Source organism: Alnus glutinosa, chromosome 2 (genome assembly GCF_958979055.1).
Source record: "Alnus glutinosa chromosome 2, dhAlnGlut1.1, whole genome shotgun sequence".
Lineage (NCBI taxonomy): Eukaryota > Viridiplantae > Streptophyta > Magnoliopsida > Fagales > Betulaceae > Alnus > Alnus glutinosa.
The window spans coordinates 4,630,778-4,643,521 of NC_084887.1; the positions used below are offsets into that span (position 1 = coordinate 4,630,778).

Below are 12,744 nucleotides of genomic sequence, written 5' to 3' on the forward strand. Positions count from 1 at the left end.
ATTTTTTTTGACATGTCTACACAATAAGGGGGATTCGAACTAGTGACCTCTGCTTCATGAAACGTGATTCCTAACGGATTGAGTTACCTCTTTGGGACAAATTGATTGGCAAAGTAAATATTGATTGTATTGATAGTTCTCTTACCTGTCAAATGCCAAAACGTGCTCAAAATATGGGTTGTCAACTGTCATTACCCTTAATCAATTCTACCTCATCACTCTCATAAATGTTTTCCCATATTTACTAAAAGAAAAAAAAAGCTTACACTTATTGCTTCATTTTTTTTTAAAAAAAAAAAAAAATCTGTTCTCTAAACCAAAAATACACTTTTAAAAAAAAAAAAAAAAAAATATTATCAAATAAATTTTTTTTTATAAGTAAATATTATCAAATAATTTAAAACGCAAAATACTTTTCGATAGACTTCACCAAAAAATATTTCTCACACTTTGTTATCTTGAAACATTTTTCAAACTAAAACAATAAAAAAAAAAAAAATTGTTTAAAACCATTATCAAATTTACCAATATTATATAATTGGGTCTACAAAAAACTGATCAAGCTTATAAAAATGAAAATAAGAAAGAATGTTCATCTCAAATTTTTATTTTATTTTATTTTATTTTTTTTTTCCCAATTTGCTTCATTAGGATTATATATAGGGAAATAAAAGAAGGGTAGAAATACAATTTCCTTTTTTTTTTTTTCAAAAAAAAAAATGTGAAGTAAATATTGTGAAAACCCCAAATCCCATCTTTTTAGGATGTTAGACACACACACAAAAAAAAAAAAAAAAAAAAAAAAAAAAAAAAAAAAAAAAAAAAAAAAAGAGCAAAAAAGCAGTAATAGGTGTCCCACATTGCTCTCCTCACGTCTCTTTGGGCCTCTTACGCGTCATTCCCTCGCTCTCTGGTCACCGCCGGAAAGCATGACACCTTTCGCATGAGCAAAAATCCCAACACGAAATTCTTCCATCGGAAAACATTGAATTTTTTTTTTTAAAAAATAAAAATCCCAACTTTTTTATCCGCAGGGCCGAAAATCCAATCTGACATAGTTTTCAGCTCTTGGGTTTGCTTTGGAGCTTTGCATGATTTGGTTTCTGATTCTTTTACGTTCGTTGGATTGGTTCTTGCAAATGCATTGCATTAACATCGTATTACATCAAAGATTTGATACATGTTGTTGTATACGTATCATGGTCACGTTCCAATCCCAATTCTGAGTTTTTCAGATTGAGAGACATCGAAACAATTGTGGGTTATTCACGAAGTTGTAGGATCTGTCGTGGGGTACGTATTCACAAGGCTGAATGCCATTATTGGAAGCAAAACGCTTTTTGAGAAGGAGAAGGATTGCAGTTTTGTTATGTTAGAAACGTTTTGAATGCTTTTTGTTCACGTTCGATGAAATGAGAAGGAAAGCATGTGGATTGAGTGATTTGGAAAGCAATGGAGTTGAGAAGGGCTGGGTATACGGTGATTTTCGTGATTTTGCTTTGTGGGTTGTCAATAAGGGGTTCAGACGCGAAGAGGACAGCAGAAACATTAGTTAGAAATGGAGGTTCCCAGGAGACAGACGAGGAAATGGTATGAAACCCATGCATTACATTTTATTCAATTTTTTTTTTTTTTTTTTTTTTCGGTTTTAATTATGAGGAAAAATTATAGCTTTTTAGATTTGAACCCATTTTGCAGTTTTGGTATTGGGATGGTAGCTGTTTGGAATAGGCTGCCTTTTGGCTCTGCTTGGTTCTTTTGAAAATTGTTAAAGAAATAAAGCCTAGTTAAATTCCTGAGATTTATGGTTTCTTCGATGCAGAGAATTTGGCAAACTAGTTCAACATAGATTGGTTTTTGATTCTGGATGGTCACTTTGTTTAGACTGATAGTTGGATTTGTTAGTCCTTATCTATGTTGTAAAATTAAGTTTAGGGTATTATTGGGTTGAAATGGATCTAAATTATATCAAAGGTGGCAAAAATTACAAGAGAAAAGATTGATCAAAATTCTCTTCAGCACCAAAAGAAAAAAGGAGTCCTTATCAATTCTGCAATTCTGCCCTTTCGTTCCATGACAACTTTAGAAAACTCTAATCTAATTTTTTCATCCAAAAAACAAAAAAAAAAAAACAGGATCTCAGACAAATATCCTAAGTGGAGTACTTGACCTTTCAAAATTCTCTTCTGCTAGATGACTAAGAAATAGTGTCATAAAGATATGTTTTGGCAATGGCAGGAAGGAAAATTAATTTTCTGAAATTAGGTCTTCACCAATGTCATAGTCTTGGAAAGGTTACACTATATAGTCAAATGAACAGGTGACAGAGTAAGAGGATGTATTATGCAGGGTACTTTCTTGCACTTTCATATGAAACTGCGCAGCCTTTTTTCACCTTTTTTTTCTGCAATGTTTTCTGCTGAAAGCAATAAGCATTCTTTTGCCTTGGAAGATTAGCTAGTTGGGTGCTAGCAGGGGCGGAGCCAGCATTTGAAATTTTGGGGCGGGGGGGGGGGGGGGGGGGGGGGGGGGGGGGTGGGGGTGGGGGCAAAACTAAAAAAAAAGAATTAAAAAATTAGAGGTAAAATTTAAGTTTTTTTTTTTTTCTTTCCTCCGCCCCTGGGTGCTAGAGTATTCAAGGTTCAATGACTGATTGCGTTCTACTCTTGGTTGATACTAGTAGTCAATTTGTCTATTCCCTAGGCGTGTGACCTTAGAAGCCTCATGTTATGAATGAGCAAAAGTGTGATTTTTGATACTCTATGATACAGGGAGAAATGAATATGCAAGTAACATCACACTTGGGCTTCAAATGTTATGGCTTTCAGCCTTTCAAGCTAAGTAAACAGGTTGCCCCTACTATAATTAAGTTCAAGGATCTGGTCTTTCTTAGTTGTTTTACTTGTTCAAGAGCTTTTACAGCAGATAGAAGAAAACAAATTGTGTACGATAAAGGTTCAATCTCAACTAATATCTTTGATTGTTGACACACACCAAGAATGAATATCTGCCATTCCAAAAAGACTGAATACCGGATCTGGAACCAGATTTATTGTACCATTTGCAGGAAAACTAATGTATCTATGAAGATTAAATGAGTTCATAATCTTTTCGAAAGCACATGCTTGTTAACTTACATGTACGTAGAAAAATGTTGCATAATCTTTTCAAAGATTTTATTTAATACAAGTAAGGATTCCAGTTAATTGAGATAGGCCTGTCAAAGAAATAGCAACTGCAATTAAGGGAAGGCATGGAAATTTTATACTTCTCAAACTGAACTCATAGATAGAAGATAGTAAAAGTTTGTGCATAGGCTTGAATGATTTAGAGAGATATTTAATGAAACAAGCTGACTACAGGTGGAGCAGGTATCAATTCATTGGCCAAATTCTCCTAGAAGATATCTGGCTAGTCAGTCACGTCAACAGTTAGCACCAAGACCTGCAACAGCTCTAGCTCCAAGCCCAGCATCAGCATCACCTATTAATGGTCCAGCACCATCTGATCTCGCAGCTTCGAGTTCTCCATCTCCAAATCCAAGGCCCCCTGTTGAGGCACCAGAAGAGCCATCTCCCTCACCAGAGCTGATTGACTCACTTCCTCTAGCTCCACCTCCTCAACATTTTCCACCTGCTCTCCAAGTTGTTCCAGGAAAATCACCAAAAAAGGATAGCGGCAGTGAGACGAAAAAAATTGTAGCTATTGCTGCAACTGCAGCAGCAGTCCTTGTCGTTGTTGCAGTGCTCCTCTTTTGCTGTCTTAAGGGTAGTAGCAAGAAAATTGGCCCAAGAGATGGAAAAAGAGATGAGAAGCCTCTTCTTGAATTAAGTATGAGTGATTTCTCCACTGGTATGTATTTATCAAGTTTTTTTCATTGATTCATTATTATCTTCAATTATGGTTCATGTTCTGATGATCTCTATAAATTAATCTTTCAGGTTCTTCACAAAAGTCTGTTAGTCTAGGAAATTCAAGTATAAAAGACGTATGTGTTGATATCGGAAAGCATCCTCCTTTCCTTACCAATTTGTCCATGAAACATGGAACTTTTGATTCTTTACTGGCTGGGTCGCCATTATCAGAAGGTGCAGGACGAGTACCATTTCCTCTAAAACTTCCTCCTGGAAGATCAGCTCCTTTGCCTCCTGCTCCACCAAGTCCGCCACCTCCTCCTCCTCCTCAGCCCCCACCACCTCCTAAAGCTGCTCGCCCTCCTCCTGCTCCACCAAAAGTAATGCCTGGGAAATACCAACCTTCACGGTTTGGACCCCATCGTCAAAGAAGTAATGGTTCTAGTGAGGGAGGTGATCTTGATGGTGAATCTGGAGCTCCAAAAGCCAAGTTGAAGCCATTCTTCTGGGATAAGGTTCTTGCCAACCCTGATCAGTCAATGGTCTGGCATGAGATTAGTTCTGGATCATTCCAGTAAGGACATGCCTCTATCTTTATAACTTCAAATTCCATCAATAAGCAAAAGTCAAACCTGTCAATTTGACCGCCAAATTCTTTACAAATTTTACAGGTTCAATGAGGAGATGATAGAGTCTCTATTTGGTTATGCCAATATGGATAAAAGCAAAATTGAGCGCAAGAAAGAGTCTGCATCCCTTGAACCTTCAATTCAGTACATACAGATTATTGATACTAAGAAAGCACAAAATTTATCAATTCTACTGCGAGCGCTGAATGTTACAACAGAAGAAGTCCTTGATGCTCTTCAAGAAGGTCTCTCTCTCTCTCTCTCTCTCTCTCTCTCTCTCTCTCTCCTGTAAGCACCTGAAGTGAGAAAATACATGCATAAATAAAAGAAACTTCTTCTTCAACTGTCAATTAAGTGACTGTTCAATTTGATGGTGTGTGCTTTATCCTTGGAGAGTTGTCCATTGATTACCACTCTTTAGTTCCAAATCTATCTTTGTTATTCAGACTTTTTTGGTTATTGTTATTGTTCTGCCAGATGAAAGCAGCAATTTTAGGAAGAAAATGTATTTGGGGTAATTCAAGTATGTTGGCTACAGACCATTCATCCCCCCATTACTATTCTTGTGTACTGATTGATTCAAGAGAGCAAAATGTGTTAGAGAAAATAATAATGAACAAGCACTACATAAATAAAACTAGTGTTAAACCTACACCAAAGTTGTTCAGTAATGGATTTGCGTATGTTGGGTTTAAAGGCATCAAAGCTTATTTTCAATTAATTGAATCAGGTAATGAGCTTCCTGTGGAGCTCCTTCAAACTTTGTTGAAGATGGCACCAACAACGGAAGAGGAACTGAAGCTCAGGTTATTCAGTGGCGATCTTTCTCGACTTGGTCCTGCAGACCGGTTCCTAAAAGTCTTGGTTGACTTCCCATTTGCATTTAAACGACTAGAGTCACTTCTGTTCATGAGTTCCATACAAGAGGAGGTCTTTAACGTTAAAGAGTCCTTGTCAACTCTAGAGGTGAGACAATAGAAATGTGAATTGTGTCTCGCATCTAATTGTATGTTGCAAGGTGTCTCCTATAACATGTTCTCTTTTAGTATGATATACACTACACTTTTATCCCACTTTGCTGGTGTGGCATTGCTAATCAATTCTAGGATCAACCCATGTTTAAAAAAAATAAAAATAAAACAAAAAGTTCAAAGGTTGATTGACAATACCACATCAACAAAGTGATATCGAAGTAGAATAAAAGTGTAGTGTATATCATTACTCTATCTAGAATGGTTAGGAGGTTGAATGTAGATCTAATGTTAGCCAGATTTTATGGTTATATAATCATGCCTCATCTTAAATGTCAGGTTGCTTGCAAGAAACTAAGAAGCAGCAGGCTATTCCTAAAACTCTTAGAAGCAGTTCTCAAAACTGGAAACCGCATGAATGATGGTACCTACAGGGGTGGTGCACAGGCATTTAAGCTTGACACACTCTTGAAACTGTCAGATGTAAAAGGAACTGATGGCAAGACCACACTACTGCACTTTGTTGTTCAGGAGATCATCCGTTCCGAAGGCATACGAGCTGTCCGTACAGATACAGCAAGCCAGAGTGACTCCAGCCTGAAAACAGATGATTTTGCCGAGGATTTCACTGAAGAAACAGCAGAGCATTATCGTATTGTTGGTCTTCAGGTGGTTTCGGGTTTAAGCAGTGAACTTGAAGATGTAAAAAGGGCAGCATTTATAGATGCTGATGGACTAACAGCTACAGTGTCAAAACTCAACCAGTCATTGAGAAAAACTAAAGATTTCCTAAATGCTGAGATGAAGAGCCTGGATGAAGAGAGTGAATTCCATCATGCACTGGCCAATTTTGTGGAGTGTGTGGAAGCTGACATTTCAGGGCTATTGGAGGAAGAAAAGAGAATAATGACTCTGGTGAAAAGCGCCGCAGATTACTTCCATGGGAAAGCAGGAAAGGACGAAGGATTGCGCTTGTTTGCAATTGTACGTGATTTCTTGAGAATGTTAGATAAGGCCTGTAAAGAGGTTAGGGATGCTGGAATGAAGGCAGTGATCAGGACTTCAAAGAAAGAGGCAGCTCCAACATTGTCGTCTTCTCCAGAAATCCATCAGCAGTCTGCAGACATACGTCAGCGACTATTTCCAGCAATAATGGAGCGGCGGATGGACAACTCCAGTTCGGATGATGAGAGTCTATCTCCTTAGCTTTCATTTCAAATAGGTATATATATACATATAAGAGCTTTTGAATTCGTAACTTCTCTTCCCCCCAACTGCCTTCTTTTGAGTTAAAACAAAGCAGCTTTCTTGCATGTGCTTTGGGGGTAGCTGCAAGTAACTGCTAAAATGTTTTGCATCAAGTAACTGCTAATGTCCTATGACCCTGCGAGGGTTAGCTCGAATGGTCGCTCGTTTGGTGTAATACTACACTACGAGGTTGGCTGTTCGAGCCTCCACAATTACCTGATACACGGTTTTTGCGGGTGGAATAGTTGTGTATCCGAAGTTTACCCGACATGGATGGGTTTTAAAGGGCCCTGTCTTGAAGGGTTCTTCGTCATTTAAAAAAAAAAAAAAAAAACCTTAAAAGTCCTGTGAGATGCAAATCACCTAAAAGCAAGGGTTTGTTAACCCCCGCCCACCACATGTTGGTTGATGGTGCTAAGTTCTGCTCCTCTTTGTTTACTTCAAATTTGAACTCACACATCAATCATGCATATATGAGAAATAGAAACATGAGATTTTCCCATTTTGCAGAATTGTTTTGAGGTTTGATGTGGATTACTTTATTTCCATTTTAAGGCCAGGAGAATAGGAATTTTTGCTTAATTTAAAATTTTTTGAACTTTTTTTTTTAAAAAATAATTTTGTTTTCTTTAGTCCCCAATATAGGGTTTAATTAGTTTTAGACGGTTCTCCGTTCATGTCTCTCACACACAAGATTGCAACAACTCTTATTAGCCCATATTTGAGAGATCCATCTATAGCTCCTGTAGAAATACACAGTTTAAGACAAACAAATAAACCTCCAGAAACATTGATGATCTAAATCTGCATTGATGATATTCCAGGTAGCCACCTGACGTCAATATATCTGGAAGTAGCTCTCAGAACCTCCGTTTTGTACAAACTACAAATTTTGCTGAAGATTAAGAGCTTCCTCAATAGTCACATATTTGAATTATTCTTACAAAGTCTAACTTCCTTGTCTTTGGCACCCCATTCAGGTTGGAATTCCAGCAGAACTATAGCGTCCATGTCTCAGTTTCATCCAGCAACAGAATACGAAGTTGGAATTTCATTCTTGGTATCTCAGTACATGATATTTGTCAGTTGATGAAAGTTATATATAATTTTGATGGCTGAGAAGGGACCTGTGTGGCTGTGTCATGTACATTTCTAGTGATGGCAAAAAGATTTTGGTTGTACAGAAAATTGTTTAAGTACCTAATAAACTGCATCTTCTTCATTTATCTGTTATGGATTTTTTTTTTTTTTTTTGTTAATACAACCCAACTTGTTGAATATGCTTGGCTTTTGAAAACTGCAATAAGTAATATTTTTTGAAATAATCCATTATAAGAGACTTAGAGTAATGCTACTCTTTATTTTTATTACACCGGCGGATGTGAGCAAATGTAGCGTGTGTTAAGCGACTTTTCTTTTGTTTTTTTAAAGTAGTTGACATGGAATTACTTAAAACATACCACATCACACCGCATCAGCCGATAGGAAATAAATGTGAGGAGTAGCATTACTCTTATCAATATTATGTTGTTAAGCTATGAGAAACTTAATTACATATAGAGTCAACACTTTTAAACAATAAGTTGACCAACAAAGAAGATTTGGACAAAGTTTTCTCTAAATTGGAATGGAGGAAACTGGTTTGAAAGAAATTCTTTCAATATATCCTATTAAAATTGACATTTGTCTCTCAGATCATGTGATTCTCAAATGTATGAAATAATCGCATATTCTGTTAATCACATTTAAAATGCATGTGATTTTTACATATCCATAAGTATAGATGTCAGTTTAATAAATTAATTTCTTCAAATCTAATTTAGAGAAAAACTTTGTCTGATTTGACAGCATATTTACTTTTGATTGTTTGAATATGTAATTGATAGTTAATTTAAAAATAATAATTATGATTTATAGGAACTTTACCTTAAAAACTAAATATCTTAATCTAGATTAATATTTGAACGAGTTCCTACTAAAATATGTTAGCGATGATACCTCTAAGAGCATCTCCAGCAATGTTAAGTAAAACATCTAATTAAAAAGTGCAATTGTCTACTACTTTTTCAATATACATTCCAAGTGGTCCACAGAGGACGATGGGCTTGGAACACTCACACCCTTAAAGCGTGCCGAGGGTAAAGATGTTCTAAGTAACCATTATTTTGAAAATACCAATTGTGCTCGGAAATTTTACCCCATATTAAAAATTATAGAGAAATGATATTTTACATTTTTCTAGTATACTCAGTTAACATGACATATTTAATATAATTTTAGATTAATCATAATTAAATAATAATAATAATAATAATAAATTAAGTATGACATGTCAACTCAACAACAAAGTATATTAGGAGAATTACAATAACAATTCTCTTAATTAGAGCATATACGGAGATGCTCTAAAGAAAAGATCCACAGATCTGACAAAAGGATGATTGGGACCTGTATTCTACGTAGTCCTGAATTAAAGGCCGAGACGAATATGCCCAGTAACGCAACGACACGTCGTAGAAGTCTCCGGTCAAAACCCTACTACCCCACAATATAAAACCCCGTCTACTTCTCTTCTCGCTTGTTCTCTGACTCTCGCAATGGCTCCGAAGCGTCTCAAAGAAGACCCACCACCCGCCACTACTTCTTCTGGGGAAGAGGAGGAGTCTGAGAACGACGCCGTTTCAGAAGAAGAAGAAGAAAAAAATGAAATATCTGAGAATGAAGAAGAAGAAAAAAAAGAAAAATCGGAGAATGAAGAAGAAGAAGATGATGAAGATGAAGAGGAAGACGAAGACGAAGACCTAGCAAAATCCCCTGCGGGAAAGCCCTCTGTAACGCCATCCAAATCCCAACCGTCATCCGGGTCCGATACCGAGTCCGCGTCTGGGACGGACTCCGACCCCAAGTCCCCGCCTTCCCCGTCCGCCTCCGCCTTCACCATCAAGCCGATCGCGTCCAAGCCCATGGCCCACGGTCTACTCAAGACCACGAAGGCCAACAACAACGTTCCGATATCTGTTTCGGGGCCATCGAAACGGGCAGCGGAGTCCGACCCGAGTAAAGCCAAGGACTCGAAGAAGAGGAAGGTAATATCATCGTCATCAACAACAACAATAACAACAGCAACCAACGGCGACGATGAGGACCCGAAGAAGGTATCTGGGCCTGGAGCTGGGGCCATCCAACGGCTGTGGGGCGAGGAGGACGAGCTGGCCGTGCTGAAGGGAATGATCGAGTACGGGTCGAAGATAGGGTCCGACCCGTATTCCCACATGGGCGTGTTCCACGAGTTCATCAAGAAGAGCCTCCGCGTCGAGGTCTCCAAGGCCAAGTTGATGGACAAGATTCGGAGGATGAAGAAGAAGTACCAGACAAACTTTGACAAGGGTGGCAATGACATGGTCTTCTCCAAGCCCCACGAGCGCAAGGCCTTCGAGCTCTCCAATAAGATTTGGGGCACTCAGACCACTCGAAAGCCCAAAATTAATACCAGTTCCGTGACAGTAGCATTGCCGAGGCAAGAGGTGGTGGAGAATGGGGGAGGAGTGGAGGGGTTTTGGGGGGTTTATCCGTGTTTGAAGGCGGCGTTGGAGACGACGGCGGAGATGGGGTTTCCAGGTTTGTCGGGGTTGGGGACGGGGACGAGGTTTGTGAGGGAGTTCATGGCGAAGATTGGGAGTGGGAAGCTAAAGGAGATGGAGGACAGGTGCAGGGAGGTGAGGGTGGCTCAGCTGGAGGTGTATGTGAAGAGGATGGAATTGGTTCACGAGCTAGGGGAGGTCGTTTTGGAGGCAATGAAAAGGAGGTAATCTGTGGTTTTTGGTTTTGTGTTTGGTTTACTTTGACGGAAAATTGGTTTTGTTTGAAACCCTTTGTGTCGAATTCATAGGGGTTTCCAAATTTTGGTTTACATTATTATGTTAATAAATTGAAATTTAAGTTTTTGGTACGCGGGATTATTTGCTTATGAGTGGTTTTATTGTTTTTGCTTGTTTGGCATTTGCATTATACCAGGGGATCTAAATTGATTTGATGTTGTGCTTTAAATTCTGGTTAATTTTTAAATTCTCTCTGGCTAATTGGTGTGGCCTAGGCAAAAAGAATGAGGATGTTGTTAATCAACTTCTCATCCATACCGAGTACACTTTTCCATTGTGAGTGTCTTTGGCACTTGATTCTTAACTTGGGGTTTTTCTGGGTGATACCTAGTAACATCTAGAGCTACTTCATTGCAAGTTTCAAGGGCGGAGACATCTCAAAAAAGGCAATTTGTAAAGTTATTCGTGTTTTCTTAATGTGTATAGCATTTAGAGAGAAAGAAATTGGCCCCTTCTTGAGGACTGCAATAAGTGCTTTCTCAAAAATCTGTTTTCTTTTGAGATCTCTTTTGGATTTGATTGTTGTACATGTTTCTAACTTTTTCTCAGTGGTTTTGGTAGATCTAATTAATTTTTTAGATTGTAGACGCCTATAGGATGTTTGGCTCTCTAGTATACTTTTTGTGGACGAGAGTTTACTATTTTTTTTTTTTTTTTTTGGCAATAAAATTATTATTCATAAAAGAAAAAAAAAATCAAAGATATAGGGATGTGCGCATTGATGGATTGTAAAAAGATTTGCTTATAGGCGAGGAGATTGTTAATGTGCTAATTCTTTTTAACTTGAAGGATCCGGTTAAGAAGTTAGCTTTGTTTTGATTGTTTTTTTTCTCTAATTAAATCAATCTTATTAGAGCGAAGATGGATGCAACCTAAGTATACATAAAGTATACAAGAGAAACACCCACATAGAGAGAGGGAAAGGAACACATACTAGGTAATGGTAGCTTTGATTTGAATTGTTTAAAAGAGCATTAAGCTTGTTTCATTGTTAAAGGCAGTTTAATGAGCTTTCTGATCTATGGAGATAGATGTTAGTTATGTGAGAGGCTATCATAATAAAAATTGCTTTCCATGTTTTTATAAACATCTTACTTAATTCGTATGAGGCCTTGGTGCTGGTTCAAGTCTTCTCCCCTAGTATGCCCTTTTTTATTTTCCTTTTGAATAGAAGAAGGGGTACAATAGAAGGACTTTCTATGAGATTTTGCCCTTCTTATGGGGATCAATAAGCTTGCATAAGCTGTTGCAAGTTGATGGGCGATATATGGATATTTTTGACATTCTAGTTTTTGTGACTTGAATAATGCTAAACAAATTGAAGCCCATTTTGAAGTTTGCACTTTTGTGCCTAGAAGACACGTTGAAGGTTACACTTTTCATTAACTAGACTTAACGACAGAATCTAGTTGGATTTATCTTGCCTGATAATGGGTGGATATGGAGTAATGCTACATACTATACTTTTATTCTTCCAAAGTTAACATGACCTTTAAAATTAGCATTAGATTCGGGATTGATTATTATTGAATTTTGATTTAATGATGATTTTAAAAGTCATATCAACTATGGGAGGATAAAATGATAGTACGTAGCATTACTCATGGATATGACCCTCCATTGTTTATCAGCTTGTCCTTTGGTCTCTGCATTGGTGTAGTCCATGATTCTTACCATCTGTTTGCTCTCTATTCACTCTGGCTGATGTTTAATTTCATTATCAGGTTAAATACACATTTAGAAGGGGAATTTAAGTAGGACTATAATTGTTTTCATTGAGTTCCTGTACGTCAAGGCAGGATTTGTTAAATTGGACGAAAGTATGTCAATACCAATTGGGTTGATTCAAAATTTGATGATTATTTTGCAAGTCTTCTACTTTCAGCATCTACAGTGTCTTATACTATGCAGTCTTTCTTAAGACTATTTTAGATGAAGCAGCCTCATCCCAGTTTAGACAAATTAGTTTTTACCCATCCTGCTCTAGCCTTTTAGATGGAGATATGGAATCCACTGAATAGCTTTGGCGTAATTAATGGGCGATTTTTACATGGGGATCCATGACTCTGCTTTCTAAGAGTCTTTATAACAGATCATGCCTAGGTCTTTTCCGCCTAGCTTTGTAGATAGGCCAGGTCTGCAGGCGATGTCCAAGTTTGGGTAT

General features: G+C 37.6%; 2 protein-coding genes across 3 annotated transcripts; both read left to right on the forward strand.

Moving 5' to 3' along the window:
• The first annotated feature begins 919 nt into the window (after positions 1-919).
• LOC133860881 (formin-like protein 3) lies at positions 920-7,928 on the forward strand. Of its 2 annotated transcripts, none has more exons than XM_062296516.1 (7): positions 920-1,590; positions 3,363-3,852; positions 3,942-4,428; positions 4,526-4,728; positions 5,214-5,449; positions 5,794-6,676; positions 7,527-7,928. In XM_062296516.1, the coding sequence occupies exons 1-6, from the start codon at positions 1,453-1,455 to the stop codon at positions 6,658-6,660; spliced, it is 2,421 nt and encodes an 806-aa protein (XP_062152500.1). In that variant the 5' UTR covers positions 920-1,452; the 3' UTR covers positions 6,661-6,676; positions 7,527-7,928. The 2 variants fall into 2 exon arrangements, with proteins under 2 accessions (XP_062152500.1, XP_062152499.1); XM_062296515.1 differs by having other exon boundaries at positions 7,683-7,928.
• A 1,347-nt stretch (positions 7,929-9,275) lies between these two features.
• Positions 9,276-10,651, forward strand: LOC133860882 (STOREKEEPER protein-like). The gene has a single exon (XM_062296518.1). It carries the CDS (start codon positions 9,300-9,302, stop codon positions 10,509-10,511), a length of 1,212 nt encoding a protein of 403 aa, XP_062152502.1. The 5' UTR covers positions 9,276-9,299; the 3' UTR covers positions 10,512-10,651.
• Positions 10,652-12,744: the final 2,093 nt, after the last annotated feature.

Excerpts from the sequence above, each read along its gene's own strand:
- LOC133860881 (XM_062296516.1), top strand. The coding sequence starts at position 1,453 with ATGGAGTTGAGAAGGGCTGGGTATACGGTGATTTTCGTGATTTTGCTT. Across the intron at positions 1,591-3,362 it reads AGGAGACAGACGAGGAAATG|GTGGAGCAGGTATCAATTCA; the intron begins GTATGAAACCCA and ends AGCTGACTACAG. Across the intron at positions 3,853-3,941 it reads TATGAGTGATTTCTCCACTG|GTTCTTCACAAAAGTCTGTT; the intron begins GTATGTATTTAT and ends TTAATCTTTCAG.
- LOC133860882 (XM_062296518.1), top strand. The coding sequence starts at position 9,300 with ATGGCTCCGAAGCGTCTCAAAGAAGACCCACCACCCGCCACTACTTCT.